At 40.8% G+C, this 21,173-nt stretch overlaps 1 protein-coding gene across 7 annotated transcripts in view; it reads right to left on the reverse strand.

The window, feature by feature from the left end:
• Window positions 1–21,173, reverse strand: part of CHRDL1 (chordin like 1) — a 122,743-nt gene that overhangs the window by 100,332 nt on the left and 1,238 nt on the right. For 5 of the 7 annotated variants that reach the window (XM_047764921.1, XM_047764918.1, XM_047764913.1 and 2 more), the window contains exon 2: window positions 18,146–18,297. In XM_047764921.1, the coding sequence (XP_047620877.1) occupies window positions 18,146–18,297 (152 nt within the window). The remainder of the gene's footprint in view (window positions 1–18,145; window positions 18,298–21,173) is intronic. The other 2 variants (XM_047764915.1, XM_047764920.1) reach the window with 1 other exon arrangement.

The raw sequence follows: 21,173 nt of genomic DNA on the forward strand, positions 1-21,173 counted from the left end.
CAGGCTAGGGGTCGAATCGGAGCTGCAGCCACAGGCCTACGCCAGAGCCACAGCAACGCAGGATCCGAGCCGCGTCTGCAACCTACACCACAGCTCACGGCAACGCCGGATCATTAACCCACTGAGCAAGGCCAGGGACCGAACCCGCAACCTCATGGTTCCTAGTCAGATTCGTTAACCACTGCACCACGCTGGGAACTCCTCATTTCTGATATTAGTAATTTGTGTCTTCTTTTTTTTTCCTAGTTAACCTGGCTAGAGGTTTATCTATTCTACTGATCTTTTGCTCTTCTTTTTCTAGTTTCCTAAGGTAGAAGCTGAGACTACTGACATTAGGTCTTTTTTTTATATAATAAATTAGTTCTATGTTATTAATCCCCCCCAAGCACTGTTTTCACTATATCCCATAATTTTTATAAACAGTATTTTTATTTTCATATAACTCAAAATATTTTACAATTTCTCTTGAGATTTATCTGGCTTATGTCCTATTTGGAAGCACATCGTTTAATCTTTAAATATTTTGAGATTTTACAGGTATCTTTCTATTCTTGATTTCTGGTTTAATTCCAGTGTGTTCTAAGAGCATACTTTGTATAGTTTCTATTCTTAAATATTTGTTAAAGTGTGTTTTAGTACCCATGAATGTGAGCTTTCTTGGTGAACGAGTTGTGTGTGCTTGAGAAGAATGTGTATTCTATTGTTCTTGGATGAAATACTCTGTAGATGACAATTAAATCCAGTTGATTGATGGTGCTGTTCAGTTTAATTACACCATTACTGATTTTCTGCCTGCTGCATCTGTTAATTACTAATAGAGGGGTGTAAAAGTCTCTAATTATAATGGGGGATTTGTCTGTAACTTCTTTCAGGTCTATCAGTTTTTGTCTCATATATTTTGATGCTCTGTTATGTATTTACATAATTTTCCTTGCTCTGAAGTCTGCTTTGTCTGAAATTAATATAGTTACTCCCACTTACTTTTTATTAGTATTTATCAGCATGCTATATTTTTCTCCATACCTCTACTATTTTTTTGACTTTTTAGAGCTGAACCTGCAGCATATGGAGGTTCCCAGGCCAGGGGTCCAATCAAAGCTGTAGCCGCCAGCCTACACCACAGCCACAGCAACCTCGGGTCCAAGCCACATCTGAGACCTACACCATAGCTCACACAACGCTGGATCCTTAACCCTCTGAGCAAGGCCAGGGATCAAACTCACATCCTCATGGAGGCTAGTCTGGTTCGTTAACCGCTGAGCCATGACAGGAACTCCCAAACCTCTACTTTTAATCCATATGTATCTTTACATTTAAAGTATGTTTCTTATAGACACCATGTGGTTAGGTCTTGTATTTTTTAATACACTTTGATAGTTTCTGTCTTTTAAGGTATACATAGACCATTAACATTTAAAGTGTTTACTGATACAGTTGGATTAATATTGACCATATTTGTAATTATTCCCTATTCCTTGCCCTTGATTGTTTTTGTTTAGTGTGTCTGTGTTCCACTCTTTTTCTGCCTTCTCTAGCTTTAGTTGAGCATTTTCCATTATTCTATTTTCATTCTTCTCTTAGTATATCATTTATACTTTTTTTAATTTAATATTAGTCTTAGAATTTGCAATACACATTTACACTAATCTGAGTCTCCTTTCAAATAGCACTATACTGCTTCACAGGTACTGCAGGTACTTTATAGCAGAGTAGCCCCAACTCCTCTCTCCCATCCTTTATAAAATTGTTGTCATTCATTTCACTTTCGTATAGTCATTCAATATTGCTATTATTATTCTGAACAAACTTCTTCTGTTAGGTCAATTAAGAATAAGAAAAATGAAATATTTTATTTTACCTTCGTTTATTCCTTCTCTACTGCTCTTCCCTTATTTATGTAGATCTGAATTTCTGACCTATATCACTTTCCTTTTTCCTGAAGAATTTATTTTAACATTTCTTGCAAGGCAGGTTGATTGCTGAAAAATTCCTTCAATTTCTGTTTGTTTGAGAAAATCTTTATTTCCACTCACTTCTGAGGAATAATTTTACTGGATATAGAATTCTAGGTTGGTGAGTTTTTCCTTTCAACAATATAAATATTTCACTCCACTCTCTTCCTGCTTGCATGGTTTCTGAAGAGAAATTGAATGCAATTCTTATCCTTATTCCTCTATAAGTAATATGTTTTTTCTCTGGCATCTTTCAATATATTCTCTTTGTGCATTTGGAGTGAATAAGCAATAAGATCCTACTGTATAGCACAGGGAACTCTATCGAGTCACTTGTGATGGAACATGATGGAGGATAGTGTGATAAAAAGAATGTGTGTGTGTGTGTGTGTGTGTGTGTGTATAACTGGGTTACTTTACTGTAAGCAGAAATTGACAGAATATTGTAAATCAACTATAATTTTAAAAAGAAAAGAAAAAAAGATATTCTCTTTGTAGTTTAAATATAATATGCCAGGTGTATGTTTTCTCATATTTATCCTGTTTTGTGTCTCTGAGCTTCCTAGCTCTGTGCTTTGGTGTTTGTCATGGGTTTTGGAAAATTCTCAGCCATTTATTACTTCAAATATTTATTTTGTTCCTTCTCTTTCTCCTTATGGCGTTCCTGTTATATATATATATGCTACAACTTCTGTAATTTTCCACAGTTCTTGGATATTCTGTTGAATTTTTTGTTTTTTTTTTCTTTGTTTCAGTTTGGGAAGTTTCTCTTGGCATATCTTTAGCTCACTGATTCTTTCTTCAATCATATCCAGTGTACTGATGAGGCATTCTTCTTTTCTATTACAGTGTTTTTGATTTCTCACATTTCCTTTTGAATCTTAAGAATTTTCATCTTTTTCTTTACATTGCGCATATAGTCTTACAATGCCTACTTTTTCCATCAGAATTCTCAGCACGATAACATATTTATTTTAAATTCCAAATCTGATTTCAAAATATCTGCCATATCTGAGCCTGGTTCTTATGCTTGATTTGTCTCTTCAGATTGTGTTTTTTGCCTTTTAGCATGCCTTGTGATTTTTTGTTGTTGTTGTTGAAAAGTTGGACATGAAGTACTGGGTAAAAGTAACTGAGGTAAACAGAGCAGTAGTGTGAGATTTTATGTTAATCTAGCTAGGAATCAAGCTATTTTTACCCGGGGTTTTTTGTAGCTAGGGTGTCAGAGGCTAAAATCTGCCTAGTGCCTTTGTATATCTTCTCCCATTGTTTTTGAATTTCCCTAGATTCTCCTTCTTAAATAGTGTCTAAGGCTTGCAGTTCTTTCAATCTCCTGCTACTAAACATGCGCCCTATTGATGTGGTAGTAAATGGTGGGGGAAGGAGAAGTGTTCTATAATCGTTTAATTAGCTCTCAGTCCTTTAATGACCCATATCCCTGATATGTGACCTTCAAAAGTGCTAATTAACTTTTCTCTTTCCCACTGGTGTAGGTGAGACAGGAAAGCTAGTGGAGTTGGGTACATATTCCTTCTTCCAGGTTGGTTAGGCTCTGATAAAACCCAAGTCAATTAGGCTCTGCTAAAATCATTTCCCTTGAGGCCAGGCCTTAGCTAAGGAAAACAAAGAGCTCTGGGCTTATTTCAGAATGGTCACCTTTTCCATTCTCTGCCTGAAGCAGTTAGGAATTTTTCACTAAACCTGAAAACCTGAGGAATTTTTCACCAAAACTGAGAACCTGATGGGGATCCTGGAGGTAAAACTCACTAAAGAAAAGAATTTTTCTCTTTCTAGCCAGAGCATGCTCCTTCTCCAATAATTAGTCAATTATCCTTTTAGTGCTCCTACCAGGGTCAGTAGTGGTCATTGTATTCGTCTGTCTTTCCAGTTTTCAGAGTGAAAAACACAAGGCAGTTTGCCCTGTGACCTTGATTTTCTGACTGATTTAAGAGGAGTTATTGATTTTCATTTCCTTCGGCTTTTTTCTTATAACAATGGAAGTGACAACTTCTGAGCTCTTTACATGTCAGCCCAGAAACTGGAAGCTCTTTCCAATCTTTTTTCTATACATAAAAGTATACAAAGTTTTTTCATTATAAAATTAACAGCATATATAGTACACATTTTGTAAACTACATTCTAAAATTAACACATTGTGGACATTTTTGTGCCATTAAATATTTCCCCCATAGCACATGCCTAATGACATGATTCTACACTAACGCAGTTGAGCCATAATTTCTCAACCAATCCCCTATTTGGGGGTATTAAATTGTTTTCTTTTCTTTCTTAAGAAAATTCCATGATAAACACCCTTGTAATAAACCTCTGTATGCAACTCTGGTTATTTTCTTAATCTAAATTCTTAGAGATAGATTTATTGGGTCAAAGGTTTTGAATGCTTTTAAATTCTTGATCTATATTGTCAAATTGCCTTCCAGAGAAGTTACACTAATTTGCTTTCTAATTGCTATGTATGAAAAAGTCCAACACTGGTTATTTTATTTTATTTGGCTACTTTAATTACTTAAAACTTTGCCAATTTGATGAGGAAAAATAGAAGAAAATTTTTTCTTTATCAGAAAGGTTAAATATATATTAATTTTAGTAACTATTTTTATTTCCCCTGTTATGATATTATTATTAATATTGTTATATTAAGCTATATTCTTGGACTAAGTATAAATGTTCAAAGCCATTTATTAATTAAAAGAATGCAGAAAATGAAAATTACTTTGTGTAATGAACTTGTAAATCTTTCAGCCAAGTCTTAGGAATACAGTTTTCTTGGTATAAACACAAATTAGACTTCTTCTCCATGATGTTCTAGACTGGAGTAAGAAATATTTTAACAATCGCTGCATCTTTAACTGAGGAGAGATAATCATGAATTTCCCAAAACAAACATCTAAATGAGGTACAGTTTGCAAACTTCCATATGTTGGTGAGAGGACAGTGATTGTTTCTCTACAATAAATTTATAATCTCAATGACAAACACCTAAGTTATTTGTATTTCATATATACAACTTCCCTAGTCATTTCAGAAGGAATCTGAGTATATGCTTAGGAGTCTAGCATAAACTGTTCTACTTGTATGGCTCTGCAGCCATTGATACTTAAATGGAGGTAAGCTAGAAATTACTTTGTCGATTTAAATCCACATTGCAAAGTAAGATGGAACACTGTGGGAGTTGTCACCACAGCACATTGGGTTAAGAACCTGACTGCAGCAGCTCAGATTGCTGCAAAGGCACAGGTTTGATCCCTGGACTGGAGCACTGGATTAAAGGATCTGACATTGCCATAGCTATGGTGTAGGTCGCAGCTCTGGCTCGGATTCAGTCCCTGGCCTGGGAACTTCCATATACTGCAGGTGCAGCCGTTTAAAAAAAAAAATGGAACCTTGTGTATTATGCATTTGATTTGAATTATATTGCCAGAAATAATTAGCTCACTCAGAGGTTGACAGGAGATCTACCTACTTAAAATATGAAATTGGGTGAGCTTTCACTATCAGCTATGTGACTGCATGGTTAGGTGACTTATTCTTTTCTTGCTGAAAATGAAATGGCATATAAAAGACAAAGGCCTCTGAAAGAGGCCTTTTAAGCAAGCACTAAAATAAGACAAGCTATCAACATGTGGACTTCAAGTGCATTTACATATTTTTAAAACACATCCAAATTGTTAAAGGTTCTAACTTGTAGGAAAGCCTGTTTCCAAAGGAACAGTATATACTGATGCCACAAGGAGGGTATTCTTTACATACAGCTTTTAAGCAAGTTGCTGTCACTTCTCTAAAATATCTTTAAGACAGGTTATTTCATGGACACTATTAAATGGATCCTTCCAATATATCTGAGCTCACCATTATTTATCAAAACCACAGATGATACAAATGACTTGTTTCATCCAATAGATTATGTTTCCCCCAAATTCAGCCTCTAAAGAGTATTGCCAGACAATGTGTGAAAATTGAGTGATCTGAATTTTCCTGCTCCAAATTTGGCTCAAAGGCTGAAGAGGTGGATGATAAGTGTAAAAAGAAGCCAAGGAACCACATGCTGAAAAACATAGAGCCAAATGAGAACGATGACAATAGTAATAACAAAAACAACAAAATGTGTTGAACACTTCCTATGAGCTGGGCTCTATTCTAAGGGTTTTACATCTATGAACTCACGAAATTCTTCTAACAACCCTACAAGGTAAATTCCATTATTAGCCCCATTTTATATGTGAGGAATCTGAGACACAGTGAGGTTTGGTAACTTGCCCAAGTTTACATGACTAGTCAAGGCATGGTGGTGGGATTCAAACCTAAGCAGCCTGGCCTCAGAACCAAGGACTGGAACCACAACAGAATTTTGCCTGTCCTGCTATAAGATGCATGCCACCCACTTATAGAACTTGGAAGATAAAGGGCTTCCAAACATTCTTGCCTAACTTTCTCCCAAAATACCCTTCCACCTCTGAAACACAGCTTTGCTCACCTTTTAAAGAATCAGGTGTTGTCTGTAGTGAAGTCAAGTCAGCCTCAAATAGACTATGTGAAAGGACACAGCTGGCAGACTTCAATTTGCGTTTTTTAGTATCTATCACAGGGATAAATCAAAGTATGAAATAGTGCCCATGCTCTCAAGGACTATGAAATCTAGCTGGGAAATCACAAGTAACCCAACCACAAGTTCTTCATTTTTTTTTATACCTAACAACACTTTCTTCATAATACTCACATGCCATTTATCTGATATTATGGTACCAAGGTCTTAAAAACTATGCATCTAGAGGATGAAAATATCTTACCTAAACACTAACTTCCAATATATATCTGACCATAAGTCCAAACACAATGGTCTTTCACCAAGTACATTGGTCCTATTACCTCAGCAATATGGGATTTGGCTAACAATGCCCCAGACAGAAATTTACACATTTCTGGAAGAAGCAAATTCAGGAATGAAATGCAGGGATAAGAAGCTAAACATTAATGCCACTGGTGCTATTAAACAATGCTTCTGCAATTACTGACACTGATTTTTTCCATTACATAACAAAAGTAAACACTATAATCTAAGATATGTTTTCCCATGGTTGTCCAAGATTGAGTGGTTAGCACAATTACAGCTGATTTCTCCATGAATACACTGAACAATTATCACTTTGCAGAAACAACAATACAGTCCGTTTCAGCACATGCTTATGAGTCTGAACTTTTAAAAACTTTTTGACATCACCCAGGAGTGAGTTTCATTGAGTTACACAGCATCACTGACCACACCTAAAGTTCCAGTATATTGTCTTGGACAAGAAGCACAAATGAGACGATTTTAATGAAACAATGATGCCTCACCAACTTCAAGCAGATACAGGCAACAAAAACAGGCTTATTACTTGCCAGGATCTGAGAGATACCAGCTGGAGAATTCCTGATATACCACTAACTAATGGTATCTGCCGAGATGAACGTGGTCCCAAGGGAATTCCAACTAACATTTGAGATGGACCTTCAACCTGCATCATCATAGCTATTTTTCAATTGGTTCCGTTGGTCCTAAAAGCCCTAGAATTAAAAGTGGAAATCCCTGCTACTTTAGGGGCCCCTGTTAACAGAAACAATGACGACAAAAAGTAAGCAACAGAGATGTGCCACTGTGCCATCAATGCTTTGCCCAACCATTACTGTCCAGCACCCAGGGATAGGTCAAAAAGTCAGTAACTTTATCACCAGTCTAAAGGCATGAAAACATTCCCATGAACTCTTTTTGAGAAGAGCTATTACGGCAGAGACATCATCATGTAAGTACTACAATAATATTTATTTTATTATAACACATTCAGTGAGTAGAAAAGGAGAGATGAATTTTTGCTGTTCATTATATGAATGGACAAATCAAGCAAAAAAATTCCTTTTTAAGTATTTATTTTTTTAAAGGGCTACTATAATAGTGAAGACAAATGAAAAGCAAAAGTATTTCTCTTCTGGAGTTCCCATTGTGGAGCAGCAGAAACAAATTTGACTAGGAACCATGAGGTTGCAGGTTCGATCCCCGGCCTCGCTCAGTGGGTTAAGCATCCAGCATTGCCGTGAGCTGGGGTGTAGGTCACAGATGCAGCTCGGATCTGGCATTGCTGTGGCTGTGGCATAGACCGGCAGCTACAGCTCCGATTCGACCCCTAGCCTGGGAACCTCCATATGCCATGGGTGAGGCCCTAAAAAGAAAAAAAAAGTACTTCTCTTTTGTCATTTATCAAACTTGAAGCAGACAGAGGAAAGGTAAGATGAAGTAGTCACTACAGGGGGAAAAAAGTGCCCTATTTCTCTGGAAATTGGGTTTCTAGAATTGATGTCTCAGTCAGATTCCCTTGGGGCTTTAAGACTTCATTTCCAGGCTGTGGAAGTCAGTGAAAAAGGAAAGCCAGGAAAAAGCAAGTTTTCCACTTTGGGTATACAGCTTATTCCTCTTTATCTAGGACTTAATTATCTTATTCCTACTTGTTGGATCATTTTCCAAGATTAATTCAACTTATACACTGAGTGGCCAATGCACAACATGGCCCTCCCACTACCTGCCGTGTGTGTGTGTGTGTGTGTGTGTGTGTGTGTGTGTGTGTGTGTGTGTGTCTTTTCTACGGCTGCACCCGTGGCATATGGAGGTTCCCAGGCTAGGGGTCTAATCGGAGCTGTAGCTGCCAGCCTACACCACAGCCACAGCAAAACAGGATCCCAGCCGCGTCTGCGACCTACACCACACACAGCTAGATACCTAGGTACCGCCAGATCCTTAACCCACTGAGTGAGGCCAGGGATCCAACCCAAAACCTCATGGTTCCTAGTCAGATTCGTTTCCATTCCACCAAGACGGGAACTCCAACTACCTGCCTTTTCTACTAGCTTTTCTACTAGCAAGTAGGCAAACTCAATGAGAAGAAAAGGGTCCATATTTCAAAAAGTTTTGACAGTTGAGCAAGGCGACCTCATTGGCTAAGATGAGAAATGGAGATTTTTCCATGAAATTTCAATTCATTGTGCCCTTCAATCTCCCATTAGCATGGGTAACTGGGACTTGATGGTATTCTCATTAGTCTTTACTATGAGGCCATGGGAGATCCTTTTACAGAAAGGCTGCTCAGCTGGTGAAACCTGATCTGAATATTTTTCTGGCTAAAATAATCTCTTACTTGTCATCTGGCATAGGACTTTGGGCAAAAATCAAAGTGCTTGTTTGGAAAAACAAATTGTTCTTTCTCTCAGCACCTCAGCCGCACAAGTCTCTGCTAAAGGAGGTTGACTTTCCATTTGGTCAAGAATTCAAATCGTGCTCTTGAACTTTTCACAGCATGCCCTGCAACTGGTCTCTAAAATGTCCCGCTTTCACTTCAGACAACATGGGCTATATCTCCACCACTGGTGCATTTTAGAGAATCAGTTGCAATTGACATAATAAGCCAAATGGGTTACAAGACAGTGCTTCTTTTTTTTGGGGGGGGGGTGGCCACACCTGCAGCATATGGAGGTTCCCAGGCTGGGGGTTGAATCAGAGCTGTAGCTTCCAGCCTACGCCACGGCCATAGGAACACAGGATTTGAGCCATGTCTGCGACCTACACCACAGCTCACGGCAACGCCGGATCCTTAACCCACTGAGCAAGGCCAGGGATCGAACCTGCATCCTTGTGAATGCTAGTCAGATTCGTTAACCGCTGAGCCATGACAGGAACTCCAATAGTGCTTCATTTTTATAAAATAACATGTATGTATAGCTGAGATGGGAAAAAAAAAAAAAAGGACTAGGAACTCCTGTTGTGGTACAGCAGAAACAAATCCAACTAGTATCCATGAGGATTCAGGTTCAATCCCTGGCCTCACTCAGTGGGATAGGATGCAGATGCGGCTCGGATCTGGCATGGCTGTGGCTATGGTGTAGGCTGGCAGCTGTAGCTCCAATTCAATCCCTGGCCTGGGAACTTCCATATGCTACAGGGACAGCCCTAAAAAGCCAAAAAAACCCAAAGACTAGAAGTTTATATGCCTCCTTACACAAATGTTGAGATTACCAATGACTTATGTTTTCCTAATATGTTTATGTCCCTTCTGAATGTTTAAAAATGAGCATCTGGAGTTCCCATTATGGCTCAGTGGAAACGAATCTGACTAGCATCCATGAGGACACAGGTTCGAGCCCTGGCCTTGCTCAGTGGGTTAAGGATCTGGCGTTATCATGAGCTGTGGTGTAGGTCACAGACACAGCTCAGATCCTGTGCTCCTGTGGCTGTGGTGTAGGTCAGCAGCTACAGCTTCGACTGGACCCCTAGCCCGGGAACCTCCACATGCCTCAGGTGTGGCCCTAAAAAGACAAATGGACAAAATAAATAAATATTAAAAAATTTTTTAAATGAGCATCCGTTTTTAAATTTTAAAAAATCATGTTAATATAAAGTTTGCTTAGGGCATCTGATAAATGACTGTCAAGTCTACCAGTCATTTGTATAATATGTCCATGTTCTAGCCTTCAATGAACTTACATCATCCAGAGGGAAACTATCTGGACCACATTTCCTTAGCACTCGTAGAAAGACTTTTATGGAGTTTTTTTTGTTTTGTTTTGTTTTTTTTTGTCTTTTGTTGTTGTTGTTGTTGTTGCTATTTCTTCAGCCACTCCCGCGGCTATCGAGTTTTAATACTTGTCCTCTTCCTTTACAGAGGGTCAATAAAGAAATGCTGAGGTAGGAAATAAATCTCTGTAGATGACACTCATTTTCTCTTGCCAACAAATGCAAAGTCTCTCTCTCTCTTTTTTCTTTTTAGGGCCACACCCATGGCACATGGAGGTTCCCAGGCTAGAGGTCAAATCAGAGCTGCAACTGCCAGCCTACACCACAGCCACAGCCACAGGGGTTTGGAGCCACATCTGCGACCTACACCACAGCTCATGGGAACATCGGATCCCTAACCCACAGAGCGAGGTCAAGGATCGAACTGACATCCTCATGGATACTAGTTGGGTTTGTTACCGATGAGCCACAAGGGGAAGTCCCAAAGTTTCTCGTTTTATCTTTTCAGGAAACATAAGGCAGTTTGGACTGTGAATACTCTAATGCACTAACCAAGTGTTTAAAAACATCCACGCTTTCTACTTTTGTCAGATGGCCTCTATTTTTTGTTTCTTCTTTGAAAAAAGTTATCTTGCAACTGTCCTTTCATATATAACCTGAATCTGATCTTTTTAGAAGCAGGCAGGTTATAAACCTTAAATGAATAAAAATACCCTTAGCAATAATCTTGTGACAATGATAAATGTCCAGTTGTACTCCAAATATCTAAAGCCAGAGCCTTGGTTTCCCTTGTCCCATCTCCCTAGCCCCTATTCTGGCACCCTTATTTTGCTGTCCAGAAAGCAAGAATTCCTCTCCGTTCATAAGCAGAGAAACTTGAGTTCAGAGAGAGCATGAATGACTCAACCAATACCACACAGCGAATAACAGTACTGACCAGAAACCAAGTCTCCTGACTTAAAGCACAGTCCTCTTTCCATTAGACTACGAGGACATTCCGATCCTACTGAGATGTCAAGAGAAATCTAAGAAGCATGGACATAGAGGCACATATTTTAAACCTTCCTCACAGATTCCCTTTGGCTTAGCTTATTTAGGTTCCTGAACAACTTTGGTCCTAGTCTCTGCCTCTGGAGTCCCAAATAGCCTTTTGCCTCTCTTAGGAATTCCAGTGCCAAAGTTCTTTACTCATTCACCCGCCTTATCTGTTCTGCGTTAAGTGGCTGCCATGTGCAATGGACTGGGCTTCTGTTCAAGAGAATGCACAGGCTTCCTCAGAGAACTGCCAGAGCAAACCGGTGTAATGAATAGAACAATGAACTTGGAGACCTGGGTTTTAGTTCTGACCCTGGCTTGGACTTGCTGTCGGTCCTTGTACAAAGTCACTTGGCCTCACTGGGTTTCAAGTTTCTCATCTGAAAACAAAGGGGATAATATAGCTTGGCTTGCAAGACTGTTACTCTAGTGACTACCACTTATTAAAAACTGTGTGCCAGGGACTGTCGCAAAGCCCTAAGTGTGCACAATCTCATTATTCTTCAAATGACCATGTTGACATTGAATACGCCATTATTCCCCCAACTGCACTGATAAGAGCACTGAAGCTGGAGAGGTTCAGCAACAATCCCAAGGTAAATAAGAAAGACGTGGCGCTGGGGTTTGGATCTATGTGGACTCCAGGGCTTCTACACCCAACCTCACTGGCCCCCCAACATAAAAATCATTAAGAATATACCTTGAAAAGCATTAAGCTATCTCATTTTAAGGTATTCTTCATTTATCCTACTTCCACCTATTTAAACTTCTAAGACACGAATAGGTCTAACTTTTGCTCATTTCCTTTTGTTGTCAAATAGTCACCTTGAATGCGAGAACCTGGAGGTAGAAAACCCAAGGCTTTCTGGTTGGCTTTCACAATGAAGAGGCTCTGGGTGGCTCCCTTAAGGCCATGCTTCCCATGTCTCCAATTTTCTAGATGTTTTCTTCCTTTCCTTCAAACTTTTAGGGACTCGCCCTTCCCGGGAAGTTCAGAGGCCCATTTTCAGCCAAATACAAATGTTGGAAGCTTTTCTCCTAAGGAGAAAAGTGAGTGAGAATCGAGTTCCTTGGAAGATCCTGCTAGCTCACCTTATAAAGCAGGAATGGATGCCATGAAATACACTTTCTCCCCCCAGGATGTCTGCCAGCCTTGGCATAGGCTGGCCCATTTGAGATACATAATTGAACATCCTTAACGACTCAATTCTTCCACCTCACTTTGATTAATAGCTCATTACCTAAGTCAGATCTGCCAAAAGAGGCAAACTCTGCAGCCTGTTTGTCCTATATTTGTACGAATATCATGCACTGAATGTTACGCTCCTTTGAACTTCAAAAGAGCTTCCTGGCCTCTTTTGACTACAACTTTAACACCAGAGCATAATGGAGTTACAGAAAGAACTTTTCCCGGGTAAGACCTCAAACCTTGCTGCTTCTGGACAGTAACAAACTTTTATATAAGCCATAAATGGCCCATTCATCCACTGCAATGCACCAGCAGTATTTCCTGGGTTCCTAAGCCTGTTTTCCCTCCTGTGAGAGGCAAGGTCACTCTAGCTAGTCAACAACTGAGCCAGTGGCAGCACCCACTCCTAACTTTTCTTGTGAAAACAGCTTTCTGCAATTAAAGCGTCTTCTCCAGACCTCCTCAGACGTGACACCAATCGAGTGAGCATCTTTGCCCATAGCGGCATCCCCCCCTCATTCCACCCTGATGCCTAAAATAGGAGAGCAAACAGGCTACAGAGCAACTGCTTTGACCTAGAAGCTTCTATTCGAACCAGCTTGTGAAGGATCAAAAACCTTGGCTTCCTTGAGTAAAATGGTATCAGGCAGCAAGGAAAACACAAAGGTTTTTTTTTTTTTTTAATTAGAGTAGAGTTGATTTGAGTGTTATGCCAATTTCTGCTGTACAGCATGGTGACCCTTACACTTACCCATTTTCTGAAGTTTCTCTTTCTCCTTTCTCCACTCGCATACCCCCCTTCTCTAGAACTCAACAGCAGAAATATGGTAAACATGATGTTCTTTTACTTTAAGGGACTTTTCCCTGTTGTAAAAGTAACACTTGCCAATGATGAAAACTTTGGAATAAATAGAAGTGTAAAAAATGAACAAAAATAACAGTCATGAACCTACCACCGAAAGATAAAAAAATTAGTTTCCTATTGCACACCACACATGAATATAAATTTAACATGGAAACGAGAACTATAGGTAAAACCCCAAAGTATGGAAGCCATAGAAGAAAAAAGTAAGAATACAGAGTGGAGGGAGTTCCCTCGTGGCTCAGCAAGTTAAGAACCTGACATAGTGTCCATGAGGATGTGGGTTCCATCCCTGGCCTCACTCAGTGGGTTAAGGATCCAGCGTTGCTGCAGGCTGCGGTGTAAGTCACAGATGCTGCTCAGATCTGGCATTGCTGTGGCTGTGGCAGAGGTCTCAGCTGCAGGGCCAATTCAACCCCTAGACTGGAAACTTCCATATGCTACTGGTGCAGCCATAAAAAAGGGAAAAAGAAAGAAAAGAAAAAAGAATGTGGAGTGGGAAAGACCCTCCTAAGAAGAAGAAATCAACCAGCCATAAAGGACATGAATGACAGGTCTGACCACACAAAATTTAAAACTTCTGTATGGGAAAATACAACTTATACAAAGTTTAAATTGAATGGCAGTCTGGGAAAACAATGTATGAAATGCAAAGGGTTAGTAGCTCCCAATGTGGTGCAATGGGATCAGCAGCATCTTGGGAGCACTGGGATGCAGGTTTGATCCCCAGCCTGGCACAGTGGGTTAGGGATCTGCCATTGCCACAGTGGTGGTTTAGTTCGCAGCTTCGGCTCGGATCTGATCCCTGGCCTGGGAGTTCCATGTGCTGAAGGGTGGCCAAAACCAAAACAAAACAAAAGGTTAACAACAACATTTGAAATAACAAAATGATAATAAATAAGCTTTTGTAAATCAATAAGATAAGCACCCAACTGAAAAATAGCCAATTCAGAGAAGAAATATAATTGAATTAAAAATAATTGAAAAGACACTCCCAGAGTTCCCACTGTGGCTCAGTGGTAACAAACCTGAGTAGTATCCATGAGGATGCCGGTGCGGGTTCCATCCCTGGCCTTGCTCAGTGGGTTAACAATCCAGTGTTGCTGTGAGCTGTGGTGTGGGTTGCAGACATTGCTCAGATCTGGCGTTGCTGTGACTGTGGCAGGGGCCAGCAGCTGCAGCTTCAGCTCCAATTCGACCTCTGGCCTAGGAACTTCCATGTGCCGCACGTGCAGCCCCAAAAAGCAAAGAAAGAAAGAAGAAGGAGGGAAGAAGAAAAGACACTCCAGCATTAGGAAAATATTATAGCAAAACCGAAATATAATTTCTCTTAGTAAACTGTCCCTAAAATACAAAGATTAATAATATGTTTAGCGAAGGAATGAGGAATGGACACATGTAAAAAGATGGTGGAAATATAAACTAATAAAATTTTTTAAAGGACGATTTGACAGTTCTGACCAAAATTAAAACTGAACATACATTCTTACTAACAATTACAAAAACTTGCCTAAGTGCCATAAGGTGTTCATGAATGCCTTCCTTATCGTAATGGCAAAAACTGGAAATAAATATCTACAAATAGGGACTGGTTAAACAAACCATGGGCAAACGCACATAATTGGAAACTATGTAGGCATTAGAGAGAATATGGTACTGTTACACTGCCATGAATAAAAGCAAGTTTCAGGGAGAAAAAAAAAAGGTAGTATCTCATTTTTGTAAAAGAAAAAGATCCTATAGCCTTGTATGTATGTTTTTATAACACACAGAGGAAAGAGTTTGGAAGAACACATAACAAACTACTATGAATGATCATCACTGCAGAGTGGGATGAGAGTTGAGGGTTACACATACTCTATGAAGCTCAGATATTTTCACACCACTTTGTTCAACAAGTATTGTTAATTTTACAATTTAAGAAACTTTAAAAATAAGTCAATATAAGCATTTTCTAGGGCTCTCCAATTTTCAGGAAGCAGTGTCTGAATGATAGCATGATAGTACATTACACGGATCATTTATGTAACCATTCCTCACCGCTTCCAACTTCTCTTAGAGCTGTAATATCAATCTCTGCATGTGGTGTGTGTGTGTGTGTGTGTGTGTGTGTGTGTGTGAAGGTAACATACACAGGGCATATTCTTTGAGAGTTTCCTTTTATTATTATTTTTTTTTTGGTCTTTTTGCTATTTCTTGGGCCGCTCCCGCGGCATATGGAGATTCCCAGGCTAGGGGTCCAATTGGAGCTGTAGCCACCGGCCTACGCCAGAGCCACAGCAACGCGGGATCCGAGCCGAGTCCGCAACCCACACCACAGCTCACGGCAACGCCGGATCGTTAACCCACTGAGCAAGGGCAGGGACCGAACCCTCAACCTCATGGTTCCTAGTCGGATTCATTACCCACTGCGCCACGACGGGAACTCCGAGAGTTTCCTTTTACTGGAGATAATTTTGTAAATGTCTTTGCGACAGTTCGCTTGGTTGTGGCCACAAAGAATGATCCTGAACAGCTCATTCAGGGAATGACCATGACCTTAGCCTCATTATCTGACTATAAGCCTGAAAGACTAGACCAGAACCAGTCCCCTAGGCCATCTGTTACATAATCATTTTGACACCAATTGAATATCAAAAGAGCTTGGGACAAACTCATAGGCAGCAGGAAATGTTAGAGAGTAATAGTTTGAGGTCTGTCAATCGTTTTTCGATCGTATTTTTCCTTGGTTTGTCAATTAAGCGCTAAGTTGCTTGGACAATATTCCTTAGTTCTCCATGAATATGGAAGGCTTCCCAGAAGAGATAGTCGTCTAAGAGTTACAAGCTTCCCCGTGATGCCATAAGGCCATAAGGCAAGTTTCTCCCTGAGAGGGTGGATTTTTTTTTTTTTTCTTTTTTGTCTTTTTAGGGCCACACCCGCAACATATGGAAGTTTCCAGGCTAGGGATTGACTCAGAGCGGCAGCCAAGGGCCTACACCAAAGCAACACGGGATTCAAGCCTTGTCTTTGACCTACACTACAGCTCACAGCAACATCAGATCCTTAACCCACTGAGCAAGGCCAGGGATGGAACACACGTCCTCATGGATACTAGTCAGGTTCTTAAACTACTGAGCCACAGCGAGAACTCTCGACGGTGGTTTTTAAGTCCAGCTGCTTGTGAGCTGAGCTAAGAATGGACAACTTTGCTATCACATCCACTTAAATCAAGGAGGACTTCCGGAAAAGGAGGGTTCCGAGGTGGACAATACATTCAAGCAGAAGGAGAAGGAGATGGGTTGAGGACTACGAGAGGTGAGGCTGATCCGAGCTTCCTTGCTGATGCGGGGTCCTGCTAAACTTCCCTTTGTGTCTCCATCATCCTAACTATGACCACAAATCACTCCTGTTTAAGAGCCTAATCAAAGGCCCTATTCAGGAAGGAGACTCCCCCTACTATGAAAATCACAGTGGGATGGAAAGCCATGTAACAATGGGATAGGTTTGGCACTGTTCTCCCTGTCAGCAAGCCGCATGCCTGATATATTCAACTTATGCTGACCAAGGAGATAAATGTTTAAGTGATGGACTTCAGAGGCTGTGTCAGCTCCTACCAAGCATATTTTCACAGTTCCTTCTCATGAATAAGTGCAGTGGAGCAGAGAATGCCCCTCTTGGACCAGTTCCACTTGGTGCTTCTTTTCATGCAGCCCCAAAAGGGGGAACTAGAGCTGTGGCTTTTCCTTCAAATGTAGAGCAAAGGTCCACCTCCGAGGTGGCTGCAAGTGGCCCAAAATAGGTGAGGCTCGCACTGTGTGAAGGGCAGCAGAAAGCTCCTAACAGGAGCAGAGATGTCAAGGCTTACTCATAAAGCTCCCGAATGGGGCCACAAGGAGGGTTAATTACCCCCTCTCCTGCCACTCTGCTCTCCTCCAATGTCTTAGCCCATCACACGGATCGCTGACTTTCTAGAAATATTCCCTGGCTTTGCGGGGACGTTCCTTTCAATAAATGGCATCCAATTTGCTCACGGTCCCTGGAATCTCAATTTCCTCAAAGGATTTTTCATCTGAATCCTGTTCATGGGAAGGTTTTTTTTCCTTCTTCGTTTTTCAGCAGAAGGGACTAGGCAGAGCCTGCTTGATTTTTGCCCCCCCCCCCCTTTTTTTTCTTTTCTGTGTTATTCTTTTTCATAAACTGAAAACCTTTGCTGAAGAGTCTGAAATTTGGGAAAAAATCCAGCTCATCTGTCAGATATTTCTAGAATTACGTAAAATGGAATGAGATTTGTACAGTTTAGAACAGGAAAAGGAAAATAGGCTAATGTGTCATGTGTTCTACGAGATGAAAACTATATGATAATCAGAAAAACAGCCGCAAATTTAGTTGGCCCCATTCAAAGCTTTTATTCCTTTATCAACTCACTCATAAACCAGTAACATTCACTTTCTTCTCTTAGAATAATGGCATGGCCACATTTGGGCTAAATCACAATTCCTACAGATTATAACCACATTTTCAGAGAAATCAGAAGAAAATATCTTGTTTTTTAAACTCAAGACACTTACGTTTAACTTGCTCTGTCTTGCTTCCTTCTAGGAAAAGAAATAACAGCAACAAGGAAAAAATATAGCTCGTGCCTCCCATTTTCCACTTTTTTCTCATTCTGGCCACTGCAAAAGGCAACTTGGAACTTTTAGGACCTGGTATATTCAAGCTGCTGGGAAGAAAGCAGAAAAAAAAAGACTTAGAACAGATCCTCTGGAACTTGCAGTGGAGGGGGGGGATGCTGGAGAATTTACATAAGTGTAAGCATTGTTTTCCTGCTAAGAAAGAGAACTTGCCTCTCCTGTCCTGCAAAGATTGTGGGGGGAAATTCAAGCACATGAACATACATTCCTATCCAATACTAAGGGTAAAATCCTTACAGACAAGTCCTAGGAAAATAAAAATAAATTTTGAAATCCTCGTTTCAAAGGGAATTAAAGTTGATTTCTCAAGAGATTTTCTTTGGGAGAAAAGGGAAACTGGGGTTTGCAAAACGGCTACTTTGGCAAACACGATAAAAATAATAGGCAGTGACCCAAACAATTTCTGAAATGAAAGTTAACTGATCTTAGCTTCGAGACTACCGTTATTTGCATGTTTCAGGGATGAGGCACGAGCTGATCGATGTTTCTCCTGGGTCTCTTATGAAATCCATAAGGATCTTCAGTTTGGCTACTTAATGTTGGAAAAGATAGATGTAATTAGCAAATACATACAATTTAAACACCTGAATGGTTCAGACATGTTCCTCTCACATGAAGCGCCTAAGGAAATGGAAATTGAAAATGGGCCCATTTTTTTTTTGTCTTTTGTCTTTTTAGGGCTGTACTCACGGCATATGGAGGTTCCCAGGCTAGGGGTCGAATCAGAGCTGTAGCCATTGGCCTATGCCAGATCCAAGCCGGGTCTGAGACCTACACCACAGCTCACAGTGACACCAGATCCTTAACCCACTGATTGAGGCCAGGGATCAAACCTGCACCCTCAGGGATACAAGTCAGAGTCGTTTCCACTGAGCCACAATGGGAACTCCTAAAATGGGCCCTTTTTAAAAAGCTATTAGGCAAATTTAAATAGGTAGTGTGTTCACATTGCATCACCATGCAAAAGACCATCCAGAAAGCAACTACAATTCTTGAAAACATGAGATTTGCACTTCCAGTCTAAGGAGTGGAAATCTTAAACCTCTTGAGCCTTAAAACACAGACGGTTTGCTAGAACTCATACCGGCCACGGGTCATTTCCATAGACTTTAGAGCTGGTAGGACTCTTCCAATGGGTGATTTGAAAAGATTTAAATAATTCGAGAAACATATTTCAACCTGGGGTTAACCTGGAATGAGAACGGAGCGCATCGGTCTTTTCGGAGGGTCCAACCTAAATATTGAGGATGGAGAGCTGGACAGAATGGCAGATGCTCAATCTGGAGAACTGAATTGTCCTTGGGCCATGACGTGGATGCCACGGCTCTACTTTCAATGCCGTGAAGTTGGCCAGATAATTTGAAATCTATGGTTTCAAATTATGAGTATGGAACCAAAGAAGAACTGAGCATTGAGCATTGAGGAGAAGGCAGCACTGGTCTGCCTTCTCTACCTCCTCCCTGCTCCCGACCCAAGGACAAAATTCTCTGAGGACAGGTTCCTAGCCTTCCGAAGGCCTAGGTTCTGAGGTCTCGGTCCCCTCTGTGAGCTTTTGGCCCAACTTCAGTCACTCTGTCCTCTGAAAGCTACCAGGTTCCCTTGAAGCAAATCATTTCCATGAACAGTTTAATACAGCTCCCCTCCCCGGTGAGGTTCTTCCTGAGCCTACTTTAATAAGCTTATCCTCCAAAGCTTCCAAATGAGAAAGCTTTTTTTTTTTTAACTGCTGAACTCTAATGTATCACAATCACATATGGATCTCAGAGGCTATTTCCGAAACCACCGTTTTCGGGTCTCCCCATGTAAGAACCCACTGGGCTGTTTATCTTTTACAATGGTTGGGTGATTGGGTGAACAGTAGTATTGCTTCATAACTCAAGCTGGCAAGAAAACGGCTCTTAGAACTTCTTTGCTTTTCTTGAGTCTCGACTAATGGTATGAGCAAATAGAAAGTTGGTGACTAGAGAGCAATTAATCTCTGTTGGCGATCCTGTCATCTACGTGGCCTCCCAGGCTGTGGTAGCGAACATCAGAGAAGGAATCGCTTTATAAATAATCACTTTAGATTTACAAGATCCTCAAGTCCTGCCTTTGTATTCCGTGCAGAACTATAAACCCTCTCCAGGTCTCTGTTCAATCTCTCGTTATCCTTTAAAGGTTCTCTTTTGAGGGAGGGGGGCAGTTCAAGACATTTGTTGGGGTTGCAGCAATAAACACAAGCAAGCATTGCTCAGCAAACATGCCGACTCTTACACTTGCACAGAGCCAAACTGTCCTTAATTTTTCAAATTATACTTTGACCCAGTTAACTGGAGTTATTTCAGCATTAACTCTCTGTCTGCTTCACACAGGCCGTTGTGCCATTGAACTTGAACTGGCTCTTTTACAGGTTACTCGGAAATGTATCCATTGACATATTTTGGGGGGATCCAGGCCCCAACGAGAAAACAAAACCCCGGGACTAACACTGCGGAGTGAGGGAGGGTGAGTGGGCTTTATAAGAGCACCAGAAACATGTCCGAACCTACAGAAATACATGGATTAAGGTGCCCCCGTGAAACGAGCTTTCACATAGTACATTTCCATCAAGCAAAGGGACTAAGGGCTCCTCGCCCAGCTGAAACTGCAAGGCGTTCTGGGCCACCAAGTGTCAGGGGTCTGTTCATTCTCAGAAGAGGTCTCCCCGAGTAGAACAGAACCAGAGACATTCTGAAAGGAAGGCTAAGGGATGAGCATGTCAGCCAGCTCTTCACGCCCCACAGTGTCTCTTTAATCCTCCCGAGAGGCTTCACTGCCCTTGTAATCTCACATTCACTATCATCTGTGGGACAGCCCCCAGGGTAGTAATTCTCTTTCCAACACACAATAAGAAGACACTGGCATCTCAGGCCCATGTCCACTAGCT

Source organism: Phacochoerus africanus, chromosome X, assembly GCF_016906955.1.
Source record: "Phacochoerus africanus isolate WHEZ1 chromosome X, ROS_Pafr_v1, whole genome shotgun sequence".
Classification (NCBI taxonomy): domain Eukaryota; kingdom Metazoa; phylum Chordata; class Mammalia; order Artiodactyla; family Suidae; genus Phacochoerus; species Phacochoerus africanus.